Source organism: Sphaeramia orbicularis, chromosome 6 (assembly GCF_902148855.1).
Source record: "Sphaeramia orbicularis chromosome 6, fSphaOr1.1, whole genome shotgun sequence".
NCBI classification, from domain to species: Eukaryota; Metazoa; Chordata; class Actinopteri; order Kurtiformes; family Apogonidae; genus Sphaeramia; species Sphaeramia orbicularis.
Window position 1 is genome coordinate 55,699,548 of NC_043962.1, and position 24,018 is coordinate 55,723,565.

A 24,018-nucleotide genomic window follows, 5' to 3' on the forward strand; every position below is an offset into this window, starting at 1 on the left:
ACAGACTGACACACTGGTATGCTTTTACTTACAAATGTTATTTATTTCTGCTTCCTTCATATTTACTGGTCTACAACTGTTAGAATGACTTGAATAATTAAAGTCTCTATGATCCCAGTTATCTCTGTGCGTTCTAAAAGTCAGAACAGAACTGGGAAAGACCGCTTTTAAATGTTGAATGAATAGAACAGAACCCACAGAAGGAGATAAAAATGAAGGAACTGGTCTCTTTAAATACATTCAAAGTCATTTTAAATGAATGGGAACAGAATAAATCCGAACGTAGATGTTTTTGTAACTGAGTGAATCGGGTTTTGATTTGAGATGCTTTTAAGGAACATTGTTGTTATACTGTTTGTAAAGTCAAACTGGTTTTAATTCACTGTGGGAAGCACATGGGGAAGAATAAAAAAGGGAAAAAAAAGTGTGTGAAATTCAGAGGCCACATCACAGGTCAGCGCAATCAGGATCCCATTCAGCTCAGCTGTGCGCTGTGACATTACACAGGCTGCTCTGAAAGGCTGCAGGCGTCTCAAATGAGACGGCACTGCAATGGATAAAAGGGCGGAGTGGACGCAAACTACAGACTGCTGTGCAACAGACATTTGGAAACTGCAGAGGGGCAGCCGGTGAGACTATTTTGTGAAATGCTTAATTTATGTACTGCATTAGAACTGCGATCGTTTGATCATAACGACAGTCTCACATTAATGTGCTGTCTGCCTGAGGTTGTGTGTGAGCGCACCGGAGCACAAAACGCGGTTTAAAGCGTTAAAGTTAAAGCCACTTTTTTGTAACTGCAGCGGTGGATTGTTTGCTAAACAGTTGGTTCATTTGTTTTTATAGTAAACATAATCATGCATCTTAAAAGTAAATCGCCTGGGCACAGGCTTCCAGTTGTTTGATTTAATTATGTCAGTTTGCTGGGTTTAAATATTGTTAATTGAGTGAAATTAATTGGATTTTCCATTTCTACTTATTCTATCTATTCAGACGTGTTAAATATATATTTCCTGTTAATCAATTTAAATTAAACTTTTTGTACTGTATTTTATCTACATGTAAATATCCATTTATCTATATGATGGTGATTTTGTATTTATAGCATTTGCACTTGTTGGTAAATTAACTGCTGTTTTTCTTTTTTTCTAAAGGTTTTCCACCTAAAGACTAAAGATTGTGACTGCATTCAGTGTATGTGCACCAAACGACCTGTGCCTCTGAGCTTTAATAAAAGGAAAAAAAAAAAAGAGGAAAAAGCTGACCTTGAAATCCTTATCTTTCTTGTGAAGTAATTTGTGCCTTTATTCAAGTTGGGGCAAAATCAAACAAAACCAGAACTTGACACTGTTGTTACCTTTCAAATTATAAGGAAAGGATAAGAAAAGATTAAGAATATGATAAGATTAAGATAAAATAGAATAAGATTAAGATGAAGAGTAAGATCAGATGACTGTTTCACTGTATTGATCATTTCTTTCCTGCTACTTTTAATTAAACCTGTAAAACAACCATTTCCCCCTGGGCTTAAGTATTCAGATTCTTATGTAATTTCAGAGTTATTCTACTCACACATTAAGGCTGTGTAATGACCAGACTCAGCCGTTTACAACAGGCTGGTTTTCCCTCTTACATCAGGTGCATAGGACTCTGAGCCGACAGAACTCACCAGGTCGAGCCAGTGGGAGCAGCACCTTCAGGCCCTGCAGGAGCAGCTCTGGGCTGTCAGGGAACCTCTGCAGAGCACTAAGCACCACAACATGGTCCTGGTTCTCCATGAACTCCACCAGATGGTCTTCACTCACTACACAGAGAAACAGCAGAGTGCACAGAGCTGAGGCCAAACCTGAGCTGAACATTCTGTTCACAAGTACAAAGAGCTCACTCTGATTATTTACATCTCAGCTGCATTGAGAACATGAGTGGAAGTCCACACAAGCCTTTAAATCACATTTGTTTCAACAACTCATTTCAACCATATCAAAGTAAGAGTTTCAATCTATACTTGTCTATATATCTAGATAGAGATATAGATATATATATATACACACACTAGCAGCATTGTACCCGTGGTGCCATTGATAGATAGATACTTTATTGATCGTTTGCAGGAAATTGCTTTGTTACAACAGCAGCAGTACAAGAAGAAAAACACTCTGAACATCCCACAAACGGCCATCAATGGAACAAATAAATAGAATTTTTTATATATATATATAATATATATATATATATATATATATATATATATATATATATATATTATATGTGTGTGTGTGTATGTGTACAATACAAGTAATGTATATAATACAATAACCTAAAACACCTAACACACCTAAGTATGCACAGCATACAATAATTTATCGCACAGCGATATTAAAAAGTCTAATAGCAGCCGGCAGGAAGGACTTCCTACTGCGTTCAGTCTTGGACCGAGGGGGCATCAGTCTGTGGCTGAAGGTGCTCTCTATGAACACCTCAAGATAGTGCCATGGGTGAGATGCGTTCTTCAGAATAGAGTCCAGTTTCCTGAGCATTCTCACCCCAGCCACTTGCTGAACTGTTTCCAGTCCAGTCCCAATGATGGAGCTTGCTCGCTTAATGAGTTTGCTCAGTCTGTTTCTGTCAGAAATGTGAGCTCCCTCTCCCCAACACACCACACCAAAAAAAGGGCACCAGCCACCACAATCTGGTAGAAGCTGCACAGAAGAGGCTTGGAGATCTTGAAAGACTTTAATCTCCGTAGGAAATAAAGTCTACTTTGCCCCTTCTTGTGCAGAGTCTCCATATGACAGGACCAGTCCAACTTGTTGTCCAGTTGGACTCCAAGGTACCTGTAACTGGAGACAGCTTCAACGTCTGTGTCATGAATGGTGACTGGCACCAGTCTGGACCTCTTCCTCCTAAAGTCCAAAACCAATTCCTTGGTCTTGGAAATGTTCAGTTGGAGGTGGTTGAGGTCACACCAGTCCACAAAGTCCTTAACCAGGCCCCTGTACTGCCCCTCCTCCTCTCCTCTGATACAACCGACAACTGCTGAGTCGTCAGAAAATTTCTGAAGAAAGCAGCTGTCTGAGTTGGACTGGAAGTCTGATGTGAACAGAGTGAAGAGGAAGGGGGACAGAACAGTTCCTTGTGGTGCTCCAGTGTTGCACAGGACCTTTCCTGAGACACAGTTCTGCAGTCTCACATACTGTGGTCTGCAGGTCAGGTAGTCCATGATCCAGGAGACCATCCATGACTCCACCTGCATCTCTCTCAGCTTCACACCAAGCAGCCCCGGCTGGATCGTGTTGAAGGCACTTGAAAAGTCGAAGAACATGATCCTCACAGCTGCATCCAAGGTGTCCAGGTGTGCCTGGGCCCTCTGTAACATGTGGATGAGAGCATCATCCACACCGATGTTAGGCTGGTATGCAAACTGTAGAGGATCCATGTGCACCCTCACACTGGGACTTAGACAGGAGAGGACCAGCCTTTCAAGTGTCTTCATTATGTGTGAAGTGAGGGCTACAGGCCTGTAGTCATTAAAGTCCACTGGATGTCTCTTTTTGGGGACAGGGACAAGACAAGATGTCTTCCACAGGGTGGGGATCCTCTGTAGCTGCAGACTGAGGTTGAAAAGATGAGTGAGTATTCCACAGAGCTGACTGGAACAGATCCTCAGCAGTCTGGGGCTGATACCATCAGGTCCGGCCGCCTTTCCACATTTGAGTTTGTCCAGTTGTCTCTTCACCTGAAATGTCTGGAAAGTTATGGGTGGGGTGGAGAATGAGCTTGTGGAGGGGGGGAGTTGCACCCTAGGCAGCGGACAGGATGAGTTGGCACCATCAAATCTGTTAAAAAATAGATTCAGGTTGTCAGCCAGGTCCTGGTCGCCATCCATCAATGGCCCACCCTTCTGCTTCATGCCGGTGATCTTCCTCATGCCAGACCAGACCTGTCTCACACCGTCCTGCTGCAGCTGGTGTTCCAGTCTGTCCCTGTAGGCTTGTTTCCCCTCCACAATCTTCACCTTGAGTTGTTTTTGTAGGGCCTTTGCTTTATCCCTGTCACCCTCCCTGAAAGCCTTTTTCTTCTGATTTAGAAGGTGCTTTAGGTCTCTGGTAATCCAGGGTTTATTGTTTGGGAAGCACCGGATCTCTTTGCTGGGAACATTGGTCTCAACACAGAACTTGATGTAGTCAGAGATGCAATCTGTGAGCCCATCAATGTCTTCACCATGTGACTCACAGAAAACATCCCAGTCTGTGAGTTCCAAGCAGCTTTGCAGAGATTCTTCTGCTTTCTGAGACCAGCACTTAACAGTTTTGGTGGTGACAGGGATTCTTTTAACAATGGGGGTGTAGGTGGAGGAGAGTTGGACCAGGCTGTGGTCTGAGCCACCCAGAGGAGGCAGCACAGTGGATCTGTATGCACCCTTCACATTAGCATACAACAGATCCAGAGTTTTATCTCCTCTGGTAGGACAGGCCACAAACTGCTTGAAGGTGGGGAGTGTGCTGGAAAGGGAGACATGATTGAAGTCTCCAGACAGCAGAATGAATGCATCCGGGTATTCGGCTTGGAGTCCCGCGATAACTGCGTGTATGATGTCACACGCAGTGTCAGCATGTGCCGACGGCGGAATGTAAACAACAATGGCGATGACCACTGTGAACTCTCTCGGCAGATAAAAGGGTCTCATACTCACTGCAAGGAGTTCAATGTCTCTGTTACATATCCGCTCCTTGATGGTGACGTGTCCCGGGTTACACCATCTGTTGTTAATAAGCAGGGCGACTCCCCCTCCTTGTGTGTGAAAAGTGCCTATACATTATTGTAAATGCAGCCTTCACATTGTAGCATCATCTGCTAGCAGTAGAAATTTCATGAACGGTAGCAGAAGCACTTCCGAAAATGGAGTATGGCGGCAGGGATGAAGAATTCAAAGTAGAGAGAGGCTAAAATCACCCAGCATACCTCACAACATTTGAATACGGACATAAAATTGTGCCTGGTAGATAGTCAGGTAATGTTTCTATTCATTTGGCGGTGATCGGGCCTGTGAAGGCTGAGGAATACCCATACAAACGTCCTCCTGCAATATCGATGGGAGACAGAATGTGTATTATACAGTAGGAGATATATATATATATACACACACACACACACACTGAACTGATCTCCTTGAATCCAAGCTCAAATTGCTAGAGACTAACTCAATAACTTACATTTGTTTGTCATAGTTTGACTTGTCCTGTACATTTTTTTGTGTTATATTTCATGCTGCCTCTTGGCCAGGACTCCCTTGAAAAAGAGGTTCTGAATGTCAATGGGATCTTTTTTTTTCATATATATATTAAAAAAAAAAAAAATATATATATATATATATATATATATATATATATATATACACACACACACACATAGACATACACATATACAAAGAAGCTTTTGAAAAACTTTACTTAAAGGTATTACTTGGTGAAATTTTTCTTTCTTTAGTTGCATGTGATAACAGAGCTCTTCTGATCTGAAACTTCACTTAAGAGATGAAAGTTAATTATGGCCAAAAAAAAATAAGACAAACAGATTGCAGTGTTCTTGCCTGATTCCTTCATGGCCAATTATGATTTCCTTTCCTTGTAATGACTCCTATGTAACCACCTGTTTGTAAGGAAACTTTCACATTTTTTTTCCAATATGTCTGCTTTCTGTGCAAATAAAATCCAACTGAAATTCAATGATTTAGCAGTTTGTCCAAACTGAAATTAAGACTAGACAAGTCAGTATTTTGATGATATATCCAAACTGCCAGGTATATTTCAAACAAAGTCCATTTCTTCCTGCCTCCAGAAGGGAGACGCTTTAGTTTGCACCTTTGTTTGTGTTTCTGTTACATCTCTTGACTAGAAGCTATATCACAAGATGCTAACAACAGTTTGTTGGTTTCTTTCCGGGTCAGTCAGCAGGAGTAATTCTACTTGTCAAAACAAACAGAAAACGAGCCACTTAAAACCTGCTCCTAACCGGACCAGCTGAGTCCACGGTGTTACATGTGCCCACCTCTGTCCAGGAGAACCTGCAGCGCTCCACAGCCCTGAAGCTGCACCTCTTCACTTGTAGGAAATGTCTTCATCGCCTGCACCACCAGGACAAACACATCCTCCTCCTCCTCCTCCAGCACCAACAGAGGGATCATGACTACACACACACACACACACACAAAACAATACAATTATTAATGTGATCAAAATATGTTTTACTATTGATACTGTTCCTTTAAACACATATCTGTCTTGTATCATATACACTGATACAGAGAAGCTGAGGATTTCTTCTTACTCCTGTAAAACTAAGCATCTTGGAATACTCTACTAACTTTCACAAGTTGTTTTGTGATAAATGGGAAGTAATGTTTTAATGCAGTTCCTTGTTTCTGTACTGCTTTATTTGAATATATATGTCAAGCTGTAAGGAACATCAGTAGCCACACAGCATAATGTCCTAACTCCTACACAAATGGACAAAAGTATGTGGACACATTGAATTCAAGTGTTTCTTTTCAAACAGGGGTCTGAGATGCAAAACAACAATCACTAATGTCAAAGAATTAGGGATGGGGACTGAATTCTGTATTTTTTAATTTATTTATTTATTTATTTTTTTACCAATCTTTGTTTATTCGGAAAAGCAAATAAAACAAAACGTCCCTTTCAGGTACAATTCAATGTCCACACCTCAAACGTGGACGAGAGTGATCAGAGTTCGGCACTTTTATTGGTACTGTTCGGATTCCGTCAGTACTACTGAGTATTGATTCACGTAAAGTTAAACGGTACCACATTTCGGTACTTGAATGCATCCTCGCGTTGTGTATGTTGGGGACAGTGTGGAGGAGTGTCTGTCACTGCACCTACAGCCAGCATCAGGGGAGAAGAAGTGTCCAAAAAAAAAAAAGTCAGATAAGAGAAAAAAAGCCAGAAAAAGCAGACATGTTAGTGTTCCTGAAAAAGAACTGCTGAACATGTGCAGTACAGTTCATTCCAGACGGAGTGGTTTGGTTTAGTTTGTAACACTTTAGTTTGAAAAATGTTATATATGTTTATTTTTAAGCTATTTGCCCTCCCCCACACACACTTTTCTCAAGTTTTCTAAAGTTTTATGTCAGTGGTTCCCAACTTTTTTTTACTCCTGACCCCATTTTAATATCACAAATTTCTGGTGACCCCAGACATTCAAAACAGAGACATTTTTGCTAAAATTTATTTGTTTCTGTTCACGTAATAGTATGCTATATAATGTTGCAAATAAAGGTTAATTTTAGAGGACATTTAGTCTATATAATGTACATTATTGTGGACAGAGGCAGTAAATCCAGGTGTAGATTACTGCACAAAGGGAGAATTTTATTTTCCTTGGTCAGGATATGTAAAGTCAGACTAGCTTGGATTTCCAAGGCTGACAATTAATACTGAACAAACAAGAACTCAAACTATGAATTATGAAAGAGCTGCAGCGTCTGAAACCGACCACAATGAACATCTGACAGATAAGCAGAACCACAGTGCTGCAGTTTCACACTCACAGTTTGTCTTTTATGGATTGGGATTGTCTCTGTCAACTCACCATAGATTTTTATTGGTAAAGTGGTTTTTTGTTGTTGTGTTTTTTTATCAATTACTAGAAATTTCAGGTGAACCCATTTGAATTCCAGGCAACCCCACGTGGGGTCCCGACCCAAGGTTGAAAAACACTGTTTTATGTTGTTGTGTTATTTCACTTGTGATGCTGAGAAATAAATATTCAGAATTCAGAAGTTTTTACTATTTTTTTATAGACAAAATGACTTTAATCACCACACATGCACAGATAAAGTACTGAAAACAGGTGCTGTTGTATACCAGTACCAGTTCCCAGGAACCAAGTATCGGTACCATATCAGTTTAAATGTGAAAGGTACCCATCCCTAGTCATAATATTGATTTAGATTATGATGAATATTATATTGATAATTAATATTGATGTTTCTATGTCAAATACTTATGAACAGGACATCTGACAGCTGTAGACATGATGTGTCCCAATATTTATGTCCATATAGTTTAGAAACATCAATATTTCCTTAAAGTTTGATGGTAGATTTTTCTTCCTCAGTGACATGTGATGAAAGTAGTTGGTTAATTGTGGTAGAAAATTATTATTTACAGTCAGAGGAGGAAAAATATTATAGAAATTTAGAGGAAGAACACTTGAAATCATAGTCATGGATAAAAAAAAAAAAATCAATGTCGAGAGAAATGAAGTAAAAACCATCTGAGACATTTTGGAAACAAAGATAACAATTTAAACCCAACTAACCAATGCAATGATATTTATCCCAATATAAAACTACATAAGATAAGATAAGATAAGATCATTGTATTGATGCTGACAGTATAAAAATAGAAGACAAGAGCAAACATACTATATATAATAAATTAGAAGCACAAAAACAGAGCTGGATTAAAAAAAAAAACTGGAAAATTAAACTGTAGGTGTAAGAATAAACTGTCATGTTCAGAATAATGGAGGTGCAAACTGAAGGTGCAGTGACGTTCGGTTTATGACCAGAGTTTAAACATCAGACTGAGGTGAGTTACTGTTCAGTCAAAGGACAGGTGGCACCAGTTTTTTCCTGGATCTGTCCTTTCAACACAAATGTGGACTTTGACAGAGCAGAGCTCCACCTATAAAAATCAATAGAAGAATAAAGACAATAAGTTAAAGAATTTGTTTCAAATAAGACTAAGATTTAAGACCGTTTGATGACTTCTAAGGCCTCATATTAAGATTGAATTTACTGCATTTTCAAACTTTTCGAAAACCTGTTGTCTGCACAAACTGTGACATGTCCGTTTATTACAGCTATAATGTAGAACAGAGACCTAATAAACCTGACATGCACAATGATAAAACCTGCTAAACCAGGTTACAATCCAAGTCAATGTACAACGATAAAATGTCATCACTGTGCATCACTGTGTACACTCTGGGGGGGCCGCTTTTGGCCCATGGGCCGTATGTTTGACCCCCCTGTCCTAGACTGTCTTTGGTCTACCCGTCTTTGAAACTCTTAATCCTTAATCACTTCTTCTTTTACCTCCAGCTGCTCCTATTTTTAATTAGATGTCCATTTTTAGTTCATCTTTATCACTTTTACTTTTTGGTACTTCTGATATGGTACTGTATGTTCCAAATATTTTGTGTTTTAAATCCATAACTCCATCTTATTTTACCTCCAGCTGCTCCTGGTTTTCAGTAGACTTCTCTGTTTTTAATTCGACTTTGTCACTTTTACTTTTTGGTATTTCTGATATGTCCATTGTATGTTTCAAATGATTTGTTTTGTCTCAGCAATGTTGTAAATGAGGTTGCATCCTCCAGGGGCGTAGAATTGCGTAGGGACCCGTCCCTACCAGTATGACTACCACTGCTGTGTACTCACTATCAGTCCAACCGCTGTCCGTAGTGTTTAGTCAATGATTCTGGCACACAAAGGGTTAACAGTTGGTCTCTGCTAGAAGTCCCGCCTCCAACGTAAATGTCGCTCTCAGATTGGCTCTTTGGTTTTGCTAACGTACATGTGATTGGCCGTCCCCGCTGTCACTCCATCTACTTGTAAAAGGAACCTGCTAGTTGGAGCACTAACGTAAGTTTTCAACATGTTTGTATTTGTTCTGCCTGAGTCACATCAGTTAGACGGATTTGAATATCAGTGGAGTCAGTTACATGTACATTTGGACATGCGTCTGTTTGTGTGCACGTGCGCCCGTGCATGTGCTCAGTAATTAGGATGTAAAGGATGTCAAAGAAAAGAAAACTGGACAGAAGACACTTCTATAGGAGTCCCAGTGTAAGTTAGTTTAAGGGTCTAGAACTGCAGAGGCTCAACACAGATACTGAAGAAAAGACACTATTTAATACCAAACAGATACACTTTTAAAAGTTACTTTACTTATTATTTTCATGTATTTCTATGGAAGAGAGCAACTGTTTAAAAAACACACATAAAGAAAATTTGTGGAGAAAATACAATAAAATCTCAGATTGTAAATGTGATTCTAGATGTGATTTTATCCATATTTTTGGGAATAAATTACATGTAATAATTGAAACTAAAGCCTTTTTTGCTCAGGCAGTAACTGTACCATCAAACTGTATGAACAGTGGATCTGTAATCTGTTCATATGTCATGAATCAACACATTTATGTCAGGTGACAGACAGTAGAGAGGAGGAGGAGGTAGAGGAGGAGAAGGAGGAGGAGGAAGAGGAGGAGGAGGAGAAGCAGTAAACTCACAGGTGAGGTTAAATAACGATGGATATGCTAATCATGAGAACAACATTCCAGACTGCATTAAATTCTTGTATTGTCCTTAGATATTCAGATATGCATTATAAACATGTCAATTACTGAACTTTTTTTCTGACTATGATTGTTTACTTGTTTGATCAGCTCTACATGACGTGAAATTATGATTTCAAATGCAAAAAAATATCAACTTTCCGGAGTGCTGCCTTGGAGCACTTTTGTGTCCACACCAACGTCAAAATCAAACCCAGTCCCTTGGCGTCCTCAATATATCTCCGAGTTATTATAAAGGTTATGAATGAATGAATGAATGAATGAATGAAGCTCCCTTACTATCAGACATAGGACCACTGTTTTTATGTAAAAGACAGAGTTATAGATACACAGTGAAATAATATCTGCAGTATGTTTGTACCATTGAACCAAACTGCTTCAGTGCATTTTTCCGAAATTTTCTTGTTGCCATCAGTGAATCGTCTATCACGGCTGCATTATTTTATTTTCCTCCATTCCATGATTATCCAACGGACGCTGCAGTGTTACATTCACGTTGTGTTCAAGTACCTGATCTGAGCAGGAGAGCCAGCGCTCGCAGTCCAACCATGGTGACCTTACAGTCTGCTCTGAACTGGGACAGGACCCTCAAGATCTGCCTGGAAAACACATCAGTTCAGACCAAACATTAATCAACAGTAGGAACCACTCATGTTTTTTTTAATTTAACACATTTATTTATCTTTTTTCAATGCAGATTTAAGTTACATTGGACATTTGAACATTCCATTTCAGAACCATTCAACATGGCTCATTGTTCCCAACCCCTCATCCTCCCACTCCTGGTCCTACATGACGTACGTTCTCTGTCCATGGCACAATAATGACAATAACAACAATATTATTATAGGAGGAGACAGGAGGAGGGGCAGAGAGGAGGAGCAGAGAGGAGGAGGAGCAGAGAGGAGGAGCAGAGAAGAGGACAGACAGGAGAAGGAGCAGAGAGGAGGACAGACAGGAAGAGGAGGAGAGAGGAGGACAGACAGGAGGAGGTGCAGAGAGGAGGAGGAGAGAAGAGGACAGACAGGAGAAGGAGCAGAGAGGAGGACAGACAGGAGGAGGAGAGAGGCCTGAGGTTGTTCATATTATTCATATTTTTAAAGGGTTTTTTGCTGTACATATTTTCATGATGTAATTTTACACTGTGACTCTTAAAAGTTTGGCGTGGTGATTATTTATAGATTATTATGTAATTATTTGTGGCCCCTGAACTAAAATGCCTTTGACCGCCCTGACCTGCTGTTCATACAGCATATATTTCTGCTTTACTCTGTGTGACGCTGGTGCTCTGAGGAGAAAACGTTCATGTTGATAATGCACTCAAATGACAGCACATGAGCCTGTACTTACTGGTGCACTCCCAGTACCTCCCAGTCTTTGGCTGCGTGCAGAGGAGCAGTCAGCTTGTCCAGCGTACCAGGGCATATTTCGATCAGCCGACACAGCAGAGACCAACCCACCTGCACCGAGAACAGAGGACAACCTCAGGAAAAGTCACAAGTGTGGAGGGAACGCTGACCTGAAGCCACGTGACCGACAGGACCTAAAGACCCCAGCCCCTTTTCATTTATCATCACAGACAGTTTTCGCTGGGCCTTTTGGGTTTTATCAATTATTTATTTATTTTATACTGTCAGCTACAACACATGCTTTGATGTTTTTTATTTATTTATTTCGAATATGGAAATGACACAAACTTCGTGATTGCTACTAATTGACTTCTTTGTACAACATAATATAATAAAAAAAGGAAAATTCAAGGAAGCATAAGATAATGATCCACACAAAAACAAAAAGAAAAAAAGTCATATTCCAAAAGGAGTGAGAAGTACAGCTTATTAGCTCTCACCCCTTTGTCTAAAGTTTAGACTCTAAACCAACAATATGCATATATATACATACATACATATACACATATATACACACATATACATACATACATATATACACCCATATATGTACACATACATACATACATGTACACATCCACACATATACTATCATAGATAGATAGATACATACATACATACATACATACACCATCATAGATAGATAGATAGATATACACACACACACCTACATATACACACATATATATACCCATGCACATGCACTTACATATACATGTACAAATACATATATACAGTGTTCCATACATACACATATACATTCCCATAGGTTTCTCTGCCTCTAATCCCGATGCCATACCAATGAGTAAGGGACAATAGTCAGTAATGATAGTTATCAATTATTAATTATAACTGCTAAACAAAATATTTTTGTACATTTCCTTAAACTGGTTCATATTTGGACTTTGCTTGAGTTCCTCACTTAGTTTGTTCCATAACCCAACACCAGAAAGAGATAAACAAAAACTTTAAGGTTCTTGTCCTCTTTTTGACTTTGAAGTTATGTTCCCCTCTTAATTGATAACCTCCCTCCCAATTTCTAAAAAATGTTGTTTTGATGTTTTATTGTATAGTGTAAGTATTTGTCATGCTCTGACCATAAAAACAACAAATAACCATGTAGTTTCTTCAGTTGTTTAGATTCCGTGTATCAATTTGTTCTTTTCATGTTCAATTGAGAATCCACAATCGGAAAATGAAAAAACTACTCATCATTTCATTATTCATGTACAAATCAAAAATCACAAAACAGTTGTTTTCCATTCTTTTGATTGTGTGCACAAATTAAAAATTGGAAATAAGCAAATGGACCAAATGTGGGGTTTCATGTTGACATTGTTTTTATCTGATTTGGTCTGACCTGAAAGTTACTGACTGCTAACTGATTGCACTTATGTATTTATTATATTTTAATTGTATTTTAAATTGTATTTTATTGTGTTTTAGTGGTATTTTAATTGTATTTTTATTTGTACTGTTTATTTGTACTTTGCACTGTAAAGCACTTTGTGACTGTCAGTGAAAAGTGCTCTATAAATAAAATTTACTTACTAAATGATATGTGGATTCTAAACAACTGAAGAAACTACATGGTTATTTGTTGTTTTTATGGTCAGAGCATGATGAATACTTACACTATACAACAAAACATCGAAGCTTGTGTTGTGGCTGACAGCGTAAAATAAATAAATAATTGATAAAACCCAAAAGACCCACAGGAAACTGTCTGTGATGATAAATGAAAAGGGAATGGATAAAAAACAGTTGTTTTCCATTCTTTCAATTGAGTGCACAAATTAAAAATTGGAAATAAGTAAATGGACCAAATGTGGGGTTTCATGATGACATTGTTGATATCTGATTTGGTCTGACCTGAAAGTTACTGACTTCTTCGTGTGTTACGCGAAGTCTCTTCTACTTGGATCGTCGACCATGGACGCACTGTATTAGACAGAACAACACCTGGAAGATCCGGACCATTTTTTCAGTTGTCATGTCGTCCTCCCTGAGTGTAACGCATTTGCTGCCTCTGAATAACATGAAATTGTCAATGTATTAGGCAGGATACTAGCAAACCCATGACTGTCCAGATCAACACACCAAGAAGTCAGTAACTTCCGGGTCAAACCAAATTGGAAATCAAAAATGTCAACGTGAAACCCCACATTTGGTCCATTTGCTTATTTCCCATTTTTAATTTGTGCAGACAATCAAAAGAATGAAAAGCAACTCATTTTTTGATTTGTACATGAATAGCAAAACAACAAGTCATTTATTTCATTTTCCGATCGTGGATTTTCAATTGAATATGAGAAGAACGAATGATACACAGATTGTTTAGTTAAGTTTATTCTGATATTTTATCCTTTATTTTATTCTGACAGCTATTATAACGACCTGAGTCTAGACTTTGAAGGAAAGCATTCATTCAACATTTATCAATTACTTTAAGTTTGATGTTCACTGAATTTGTTTTAATTAGTTACTTCCATATTATTTGTATTCAGATGCTGACTTCAAGGTGTGTCTGTTAGTTTCAGTTCCGTTGTCAAAACACTGGAGGGTGGGATGTGAATACTGCAGAAAGTCATAACTTTGGCGTTTCTTCATGTTCAACCACTTTCCTCAGTGTGTCCTCATACAGTCACCTCCAGTAATGTGCAACAACCCTGCGAAATGTCAGCTATGTGCAATGAAGTCATGCAATAATCTTCTGTTCGGCAATAACAATGGAACATTTATTCAATATTTATCAAAATATAAATGCACTATTTATACATAGAAGTCTATGTATAGATAGTTCACAGATATACATACTGTTTTCATAAATATACATGTTAATATTGTTATACATACTGACACATACTGTAAATACTGTAAATATTGTGTCTATTCATATTCTGTCTATTTTACATTTTTTTTACTCTACTTACCTCTATTCTTGTCTCACTTTTGCAAAATTTAATATTCTAAATTCCACACCGTATTTTTAGGGGTTTTTTTATTTTGTTTTTGCTCGATTCATATTTTCTGAAGTATTGGTGTTTTATTAATACAGGGTTTGTACACATTTTTCAAGGTCCAATTCAAGCACGTTTAAGGGTCATTTTCAAAATTTTTCCAGCATAGCATCTTATTGCTGAACTAGAACACATATCTACACGTACACATACCTACATACAGCCAACTCATGGTAATTTTTTTTCACTTTTTATCACAATGATGTACATTGTATTATGCCATAAAAATCTAAAATTATGTTTCATAACAGCAAAAAGAACACAAAGTTTTATCTAGAAAAAAGGGAAGCCACTTGTTGTTCTTCAGACACATTTGCACCGAGACAAAGGTTAAGATTAAAATGTACCTGGAGTCGACCCGAGAACACCCAGTAATTTTCTGTTTTGACAAAGTTTTCATTCATTCATTTTCTGAACCCACTTTATCCTCACTAGGGTCACAGGGGTTGCTGGAGCCTATCCCAGCTACTTATGGGTGAAGGCGGGGTTCACCCTGGACATGTCTCCAGTTCATCACAGGACTGAACATAGAGACAAACAATCACTGTCACATTCACACCTATGGGGGATTTAGATGAACCCATTAACCAATCAGTGCATGCAACATGGAAACTTCACACAGACAGATCCCACCCCCATCACACAATACATAAAGTTTTATTTTTCAAAATGTATCCCCTCTTTGTAAGTAACTTTGGCTTGGAATCTAATTTGGCAGAGTTAATATTAAAAAATAAATAGATAAATAAATCACAGCGTTGTAACTGCAAGCATTTTCAAGCACTTACATTAAAATTCAAGCACTTTTCAGTCCTTGAAAACAAAACATTGAAATTCAAGCATTTTCAAGGATTTCAAGCACCCATATGAACCCTGTAATAATGTTGGACTGACTGGAGTAGCACAATGACAATAAAAGTACTCTAAAGGTATTCTATTCTATTCTGAATGATACCAATTAACGTATTTTCCGGACTATGAGTCGCTACTTTTTTCTCGTTTTGAATCCTGCGGCTTATCCAACGATGCGGCTCAAGTATAGACTTATACGGGCTAACGGCCTCCAGGGGGCGCTCTAGCAGGAAGTGCAAAAGTGAGACAGACAGGTGGAAGAGGTGATGAAGAGGAGAAGTTTTAAGCTGAACTTTGAACAATCATTTTGTGTGTCATGCACAAACCGTCATCATGGAAAACACACAAAGAAATGCATACGATGCAGCTTTTAAGTTCAAACCAGTTAATGTGTCTGTCCAAGAAGGAAACAGAGCTGCAGCATGGAAGTGCCATGGAGAGACGTAGAAGGAGTGTGACGGAGCCTTTCTGAGGCTGTTCAACTCCGACACTGAAGAAGACGACTGCAGTGGTTTCAATGAGCAGAAGGAAGATGAAGATACAGATCAGTGACTTTACTGGGTTTTTTGAACCAGTCGTGTTCCTGCTGTTTTACTGCTGTGTTACAGGTACTGTCTGGAAAAAAGCAATTAAGGTATGGAAATAAATATTTAAATAATCTTTCTGTTTACCATCTGTCTGTGGAAATATCTCACGTTACAACGTGGACACCTGTGGCTTATTGTCAGGTGTGGCCTATATATGTACAAATATTTTTTTTCTTTTAAAATTTGGTGGGTGTGGCTTATATTCAGGTGCGCTCTATAGTCTGGAAAATACGGTAATCAACTTTTTCCAGCTCTGGGATTACATATTACATATTATACAGTGATGAAAGTGAGGAAAGAAAAAAAAACCCTGAACTTTTCTGAGCAGGGTTCTCGCTAGCGTCACTGAACATCGGGGCCCCCGACGCTGAGATTTGACCCGCAACACTGTCTTTCAACCAGCGTAGCAGTGTTTTTTTTTGTGTGTGTGTGTGTGATCGTCCAGCGTAATGATAACGAGATTGAATTTGAAAAAAATATATTTGTCTTGGCGCAAAGCACTGCAGACAGGAAATGAGAACAATAGACTCAACACCCCTTTGTGTGCCTCGGTATTGTCTGACGCTCGCCCAGCAATATCACTTGCCTCATTGGCTGACAATGAGACTTCAATCAATTTATTTTATTTAAACGGACCGATCACCCGTGGAAAATTATATCTAAAATTTAGCCTGTGCATGTGTGTAGTGTGAGTGCCGCTCCGATTATCTCTAATTCTCTGAGTATCAATTTGTGTCAAGTTCCCGTATGGAGTAATTCCCATCAATAATTACAATTCACAAATTGGAAAAAAAAAAACAGTCTTTGCTTTTAATCATTGTTGTAACAAAGAAAAAAACTTGGCTTCATTCCTCAAAATTTGCCCCTCAAAATGCAGGAAATAGTGTTTCACAGAGTCATAAATTTCAAAATTTTCCGGAGGAGGATGCCCCCGGACCCCCCTACAAAACTTGTGCCGTGCACCACAGGCGTGCACCACATACACAGTGCCCCTACATTGTGAAAAAAATCCTAGTGAGAACCCTGCAGAGCATTTCATTCTGGATGCTCTTAAGTGTATTCTGGTACACTTTGGGAGCAAAAACCTGGAAAGCACTAAGGTTCAAAATTAATGAAAAAATACACTTGAACTTATTTTTGATTCCTGCCTCACACTTCAGTTCGTCCCCACGCTGAAGGACGATGAATTCTGACATGACTTCACAGATTATTTAAACCAAATACACTGGCGGTAAAATACTCAAAGCGAATCTGCCATCTTGTCTCCAGAGATGCGAACGGACCATGTGTCATCAACGGACCAATCAGAGCCGTCGATACAAGTTCCGCGTTGTAAACGAGCATCTCATTGGTCGAGACAAATGGAGAAGAAAGCGATATGGCCGCACCCATTAGACGGACCCAAATAAACATAATTTACACTTTTCAGAGTGATTTATGTGTAATTTTCCGGCTGAAATGTTGCCAAACCAGACAGAAATGATCCAGACACGTTTAATTTACCGGAACATATGCTCAGTTTTCGAAAAAAAAAAACGGATTTCCAGAAAAAAACAGAACACTTTCATCACTGATTATAAAAATAATGGATTAGATTTCTATAGCACTTTTCCTGGCACCCAAAGTGCTTTACGTTCATTCAGTCTCTCATTGTCACTCTGGTGTTGGTAAACTACATCTGTATCCACAACTGGGATTCGAACCGCCAACCTTTCAGTTACTGGACTCTACCTCTACCTCCTGAGCCCCAACGACTTCAACTATAGCTGATTTCTACAGATGGATTAATGGACTCAAGGTGCTTCTGTCTTTTCAGTGTCTGGTTTCAGGTTTCCACATCGCCTCATGTGGAAACATTACTTCCTGTTCTGTGTAACATTCACTGTCCTCCATGTTTGTCTGTGTTGCCTTCATGTCTCGGTGTTAGTTTTCTGCCTACGTCCATATTGTGTGGTAGAACACAAAATGCCCAAATAACTGAAAATATTGCTGTAAAAACTGATTTGTAAAATGATGTCATCTGTAATCTGGTGATCAGAGAATGTGACAGAATCTACCTCTAGTCTCCTCAAGGGGCGGGGCAGTGGACAGACCATGTGACTAGTGCTGCGTACCGGTACGATGGACCGGTTCTGGACTTGTAAAAACGTTTCGGTTCAAGTCCAAAAAAAACACAATGTCGGGAACCGGTACTGGACTTGCAAAACAAACTAGCACTTACGTACGGTCACCATATTGGATATCAGATGACAGGTCAGGTGAACACAATGCTGCGACGTACCAACAGTCGAGTGTGGGACCATGTGACGAAGCTGCCATTCATGAAGCAAAGTAAAAACTGTGTGGGAAAGAGATCCAGGTCGCTGGGGGAACGTCAAACATCGCAAGGCACTTGAGACGCCACCAGGACATAGAGACAACCCCACATGCTGCCTCAGCCACATTGACAGAGATGTGTGGAGGGTAAAATAACAGCTGGGTGAGTTTGACCTTATATTTAGAGGATTTTCAGTTCAGGAAAATAGGCATGGAAATTGTAATAGGTGTCTGATAGCCCAATTTTTTTGTAATTGTTGCCGTAGCTGATTTATGGTGAAACTCAAAGACTGACAGTCTGAAGCACACTGAAATACAGCTGCATGGGGATCCATCACTCATCTGACGTTGTCCCAGATCCGTACCGAACTGTCCTCTTCCAATCCGGGTCTGGGTCTGACCCCGCGACCCGGACCCTGACCCCTGACTCATCAGCCTCAGCAGAGGAGCCCAGACAGCCCTCTGCCCACACACATCCACCAGCTCCACAGATAAAAACCTCCAGCGTGTCCTGGGTCGGTCTGTTCCACGCACGGATCCCCAAAGTTAAATAGAACCGCATGGGGATCACTCATATTATGCGGTCCACGCACACACGACTGATGCCTGTCTTACAGTGGTATCACTTCTGTGGGCCCAGATACCCCAGAAAGGAAAAAAAAAAAAAAATTATAAACAATTTATTTCTCTTACTTGCTAAATTTTTCATTCACAAATGTAACTTCTGTAACACAAAACCAAATATTTATTTTTTGAAAGATGTTGGACTTTATTTAAAGCTGTTGGATAAATCTGGAACCAAAAAGGCTGTAAAAACCATCAGTATTTGTTCTGATTTGGACATTGTATTGCAGTGTATTCCCCCTGGCAAACTTGTTCTGTTATTTTCTTGTTGTATACATTGTTTGTATACTCTATTTAATTCAATAAAGATTTAATGAAAAAAATAAATAATAATAAAACTTCTGTGGGCCCATCACGTGACACCATCACAGATTTCAGGTAGGGAGCAGTGCGTTGCATTGTGGGCTGCTCATGAAAATGACAGCTGACTTCTGTTGTCTTTTGTAGTTTTACCCAAAAATCGAGTTTTTGGAGGAAAAATCGGGATTTTATTTTTTGCCAAAATTGTGCAGCCCTACATTAACATGACATACTTCAGATCGGAACCAGCATTCGTCCAATGAAAAAATGTCTATGACTTATAAGTCCGGACCTGAAGCTGAACCTCTGGACTCGAGTCCAGACCTGAACCTGAACATGGGTTTAGGTTCACAGCACTACATGTGACACTGATACAGGAAAGGAAAAACAACTGCATTTGGGTATGTGGTCGAAGCGTGAACGGAGTGGCAGCAAATACCACTACTACTACTATTACTATGTCTACTACTACTACTACTACTACTACTACTACTACTACTACTACGCCTATTAATACTGCTATTAATACTAATACCACTACTACTACTACTGCTACTATTAATACTAATACTACTATTTCTACTACTACTAATACCACTACTACTTCTACTACCACTGCTACTATTAATACTACTACTACCACTACTACTATTAATACTAATACTATTACTACTATTAATACTAATACTATTAATACTAATACTACTACTACTACCACCACAACTACTATTAATACTACTACTACAACTACCACCACTACTACTATTAATACTACTACTACTGCTGCTACTACTACCACTATACCACTACTACTACTGTTATTACCACTACTACTACCAGTACTATTACTACTACTATTAATACTACCACTACTACTACTACAGCTATTACTACAACTACCACCACTACCACTATTACTACTACTACTATTAATACTACTACTACTACCACTGCTACCAGTACTACTACTACTACTACTACTACTACTACTACTACCACCACTACCACTACCAGTACTACTACTACTATTACTACCACTACCAGTACTACTACTACTACTACCCCTACTACTACTATAACAGTTCAAAGAGACTGGTGCCACTTCACTCACACTTATATTACATCTATTTTTACTACTACTTCTACTACTTATTCTACTACTACTGATTCTTCTTCAACTACTACTTCTACTTGTACTACTTCTCTACTTCTACTACTTCTTGTACTTCTTCTTCCTACCAATACTCGGGTTGTCAGACACTTTGGGTTCTGACGTTCTCATGTCGTCCTTTCTGGAACGTCTGCTGACAGGAAGTGCTTCACCTAATGGTAAAAGTCCATGCACCGGGTTGATCGGGGTTTTAGTTTCATGTCAGTGGTGGTTCATCTCTGTCTTTCATCACTGAAAGAGTTCAGTTTGTCCACTTGAACCTACAGGAGTTTTTGTGCTTTTTTTCTGCCACTGAAGTACTAAACTAATGAGTCGGACATGTAAATTCAGATGAGGCGCTGCAGGCTACAGACGTCACACCATCCAGTAATCCCAGTTTTACAGAGCACAGTTGAATAAAAAAGTCCAAGTACCTGCTGGACTCCGCGGCTGCTGATGTAGGATGACAGCACCACTATAAGCGGGCAGTGGACGTCCTTGTCTTCAAACAGGTCAGCAGCTGCACAAAACAGATCAAATGTGAAAGTTCAAGAAAGGAACACACATTTTCACTCTGTTTCTAAACCTAAAAAACATAAGCTTATATATTTTATTGACCCATGACAAGGATGCAAGTCGATTTATGCTGAACAATCATAATGTCAACACAGATAAAAGCAGAAATATGAATAGTTCATTCACTAATCTGTGCAGAAAGATAAGGACTGTAAGTAGCACTTAAATCTATTAACACCAGTCTATAAATACCTAGTTGTCAGTAAACATTGTGTCGCTGTCTGCACATAAACAACAGTTTCACTATTATGCTGTGTATGAACTGAAAGCCCAGTGTGGTGTCACCAGGTACACTCACAATCAACTCACAACACCTGGAGACACCGAGTTAACGACCATATCCGAGAAAGACTGACCCATAAAGAGCCAAACATTCACCACCAACCAAAACCATCTACTGAGCTAAACTGTTTAATACCTGTTGATCCACTAATCCTATCAATCCATGTCAATAATTGGTGTAAAATACAGTTCTTCATCTTTTCATGGTCATCAGATATGACCCATTTGGACATTCAGAGGCTCCGTAGTTACCGTGGAAACGCCGTCATCTTCTACAACATTGATTCACCAGTAAAACCCATAGAGTTGGATCAATGACAGTGGATGGAGACACTGGGTTTATGTTCAGTTAACGACAGATTTTGTTGAGAAAGTAAATTTTCCTTCCATTTTCTTATGTTTTGATAAAATAACCTTTGAACTTATGCTGAGATTTAACAGACATCTACATAATTAATGAATTACATTTAGGAAAATCCAATATTTATAATGAAAAATGATAAAGGCGGAGGATCATATTATAATAAGTGGTGATAAATCACTTCAGGAAAGGGTAGGTGTACAGAAAATTCAACAGGAAATCAACACAAAAGTAGTTCTGGGTCTTTAACCCTTTATCGGGCGTGTGACTATTTTTCATAATTTCCGCATAAATTTCAAATCAGTGACAGCAACAGTTCCAGTGAGGAGAGCGAGTCACCAGTCTCAGGTCTGATGTGGTCTCCAGGCTCTGTAAGGTCCACCTGTGTATGAACTCTGAGTGGACCTGCTTTGTTAGGTTCCATGAAGTAATGGTACAAATGTAAGGAATGATGTTCAAAGGGATCATGTGGATGTGGACAGGGGTCTGGACCAGCACGCATGGGGGTCTAATGTTCTAAAAGGCATGTTCTAAAATACATGTTCCTTTCACCTTACATGTGGTTTTTTTTTTTGTTTTTTTTTATATATGCTTCTTGGATTTTTTTTTTTTTTTGCCACTTATGGGTAAGGAACCAAATACAGTAACTTCATTGACCTTGATTTTCTACATAACAATAAAACAATTAGAAAAATTTGACATAAGTAATAAAGTCTTGTTCTGTCCTCCAATAACACACTATGGTTGAAATACTGAAGTTCAAAGTATTTCTATGAGTGTATAATAATAATAATAATAATAATAATAATAATAATAATAATAATAAAGCAGTGAATGGTTTCCAAACTTTTTTGGCTCCTGACCCCATTTTAACATCACACATTACTGGCGACCCCAAACATTCAAAACAGAGACTTTTTTTTTGCTTACATTAATTTGTTTTTGATCATGTAATAGTTTGCTATACTATGTTGCAAATAAACGTTAATTTTATTGGACATTTAGTCTATATAATGTATATTATTATGGACGGAGGCAGTAAATCCAGGTGTAGATTACTGCACAAAGAGAGAATTTTATTTTCCTTGGTCAGGATCTGTCCAGTCAGTCCAGCTGTGATTTACAAGGAGGACAATTAATACTGAACAAACAAGAACTCAAACTATGAATTATGAAAGAGCTGCAGCATCTGAAACTGACCACAATGAACATTTGACAGATAAACAGAACCACAGTACTGCAGTTTCACACTCACAGTTTGTCATGCCTTTTATGGATTGGGATTGGCTCTCTCAACTCACCATCTATTTTTTAATAGTTATTTTTATTTTCATCAATTTCAGGTGACCCCATTTGAATTCCAGGCGACCCCACGTGGGGACCCCAAGGTTGAAAAACAATGCATTAACCCTTTCATGAATGAATTACGAGAACCTTAATCAATATTTTTTTTTTCCTGAGTGTTTTTATTCTTCTTTAGGCATGAAAAAAAACAAAAAACAATGTGATTGATTTTTTTTTTTTCATGGAGTTACAAAAATGTCCACTCAGCTGGACACCATGCGTTTAATCTTTGAAGCAACGAAACATGCATTTGCTGACATACTGTGTGAAAACTATGAAATACAAACAGTTTTAATGCTGCTAATCTGATGTTTTCTCACATTTTAACATACTCTATTACTAGTTATTACTCACTTAAAAAATATGCCAAAAAAACACTACTTACTGTTTAAAAAAACCCTACTAATTACAGTCTAATAAAAAATTAGCAACTGATACACTAAACATGTTAGTGCAGATCAGGTTTATGAAGAACAGTAAAGTTACAGTACTGGTATGAACTGCAGTGGATGAGATGATGCATAAGTGTCCACTGTGTTGGTTGATATGTAAATAAAATAACAAAACCATGAATATACAAGAAAACAGCTGTAGAATAGCTGTCCACTGTAGTGACTAGTATGCATGAAAGGTTTAAAGTGGGCGTGTCAAACATGCGCCCCGGGGGCCAAATGTGGGCCGTCAAAGGGTCCAGTTTGGCCCCTGGGATGTTTTTGCCAAGTGCAAAAATTCCACAGTCTTGAATTGAATTAAGCAAAAAAAAAAATGTAGCTTGAATTAAGGAAAAAATCTTGAATTAAGCCAAAAA

General features: G+C 38.7%; 1 protein-coding gene across 2 annotated transcripts in view; it reads right to left on the reverse strand.

Moving 5' to 3' along the window:
* The window catches only part of lrrk2 (leucine-rich repeat kinase 2), a 126,025-nt gene that overhangs the window by 97,949 nt on the left and 4,058 nt on the right, over nt 1-24,018 (reverse strand). For both annotated transcript variants that reach the window (XM_030136108.1, XM_030136109.1), the window contains exons 2-6: nt 21,082-21,167; nt 11,740-11,849; nt 10,900-10,988; nt 6,049-6,186; nt 1,670-1,804 (exon numbers count right to left, since the gene is read on the reverse strand). In XM_030136108.1, coding sequence (XP_029991968.1) covers nt 1,670-1,804; nt 6,049-6,186; nt 10,900-10,988; nt 11,740-11,849; nt 21,082-21,167 — 558 coding nt within the window. The remainder of the gene's footprint in view (nt 1-1,669; nt 1,805-6,048; nt 6,187-10,899; nt 10,989-11,739; nt 11,850-21,081; nt 21,168-24,018) is intronic.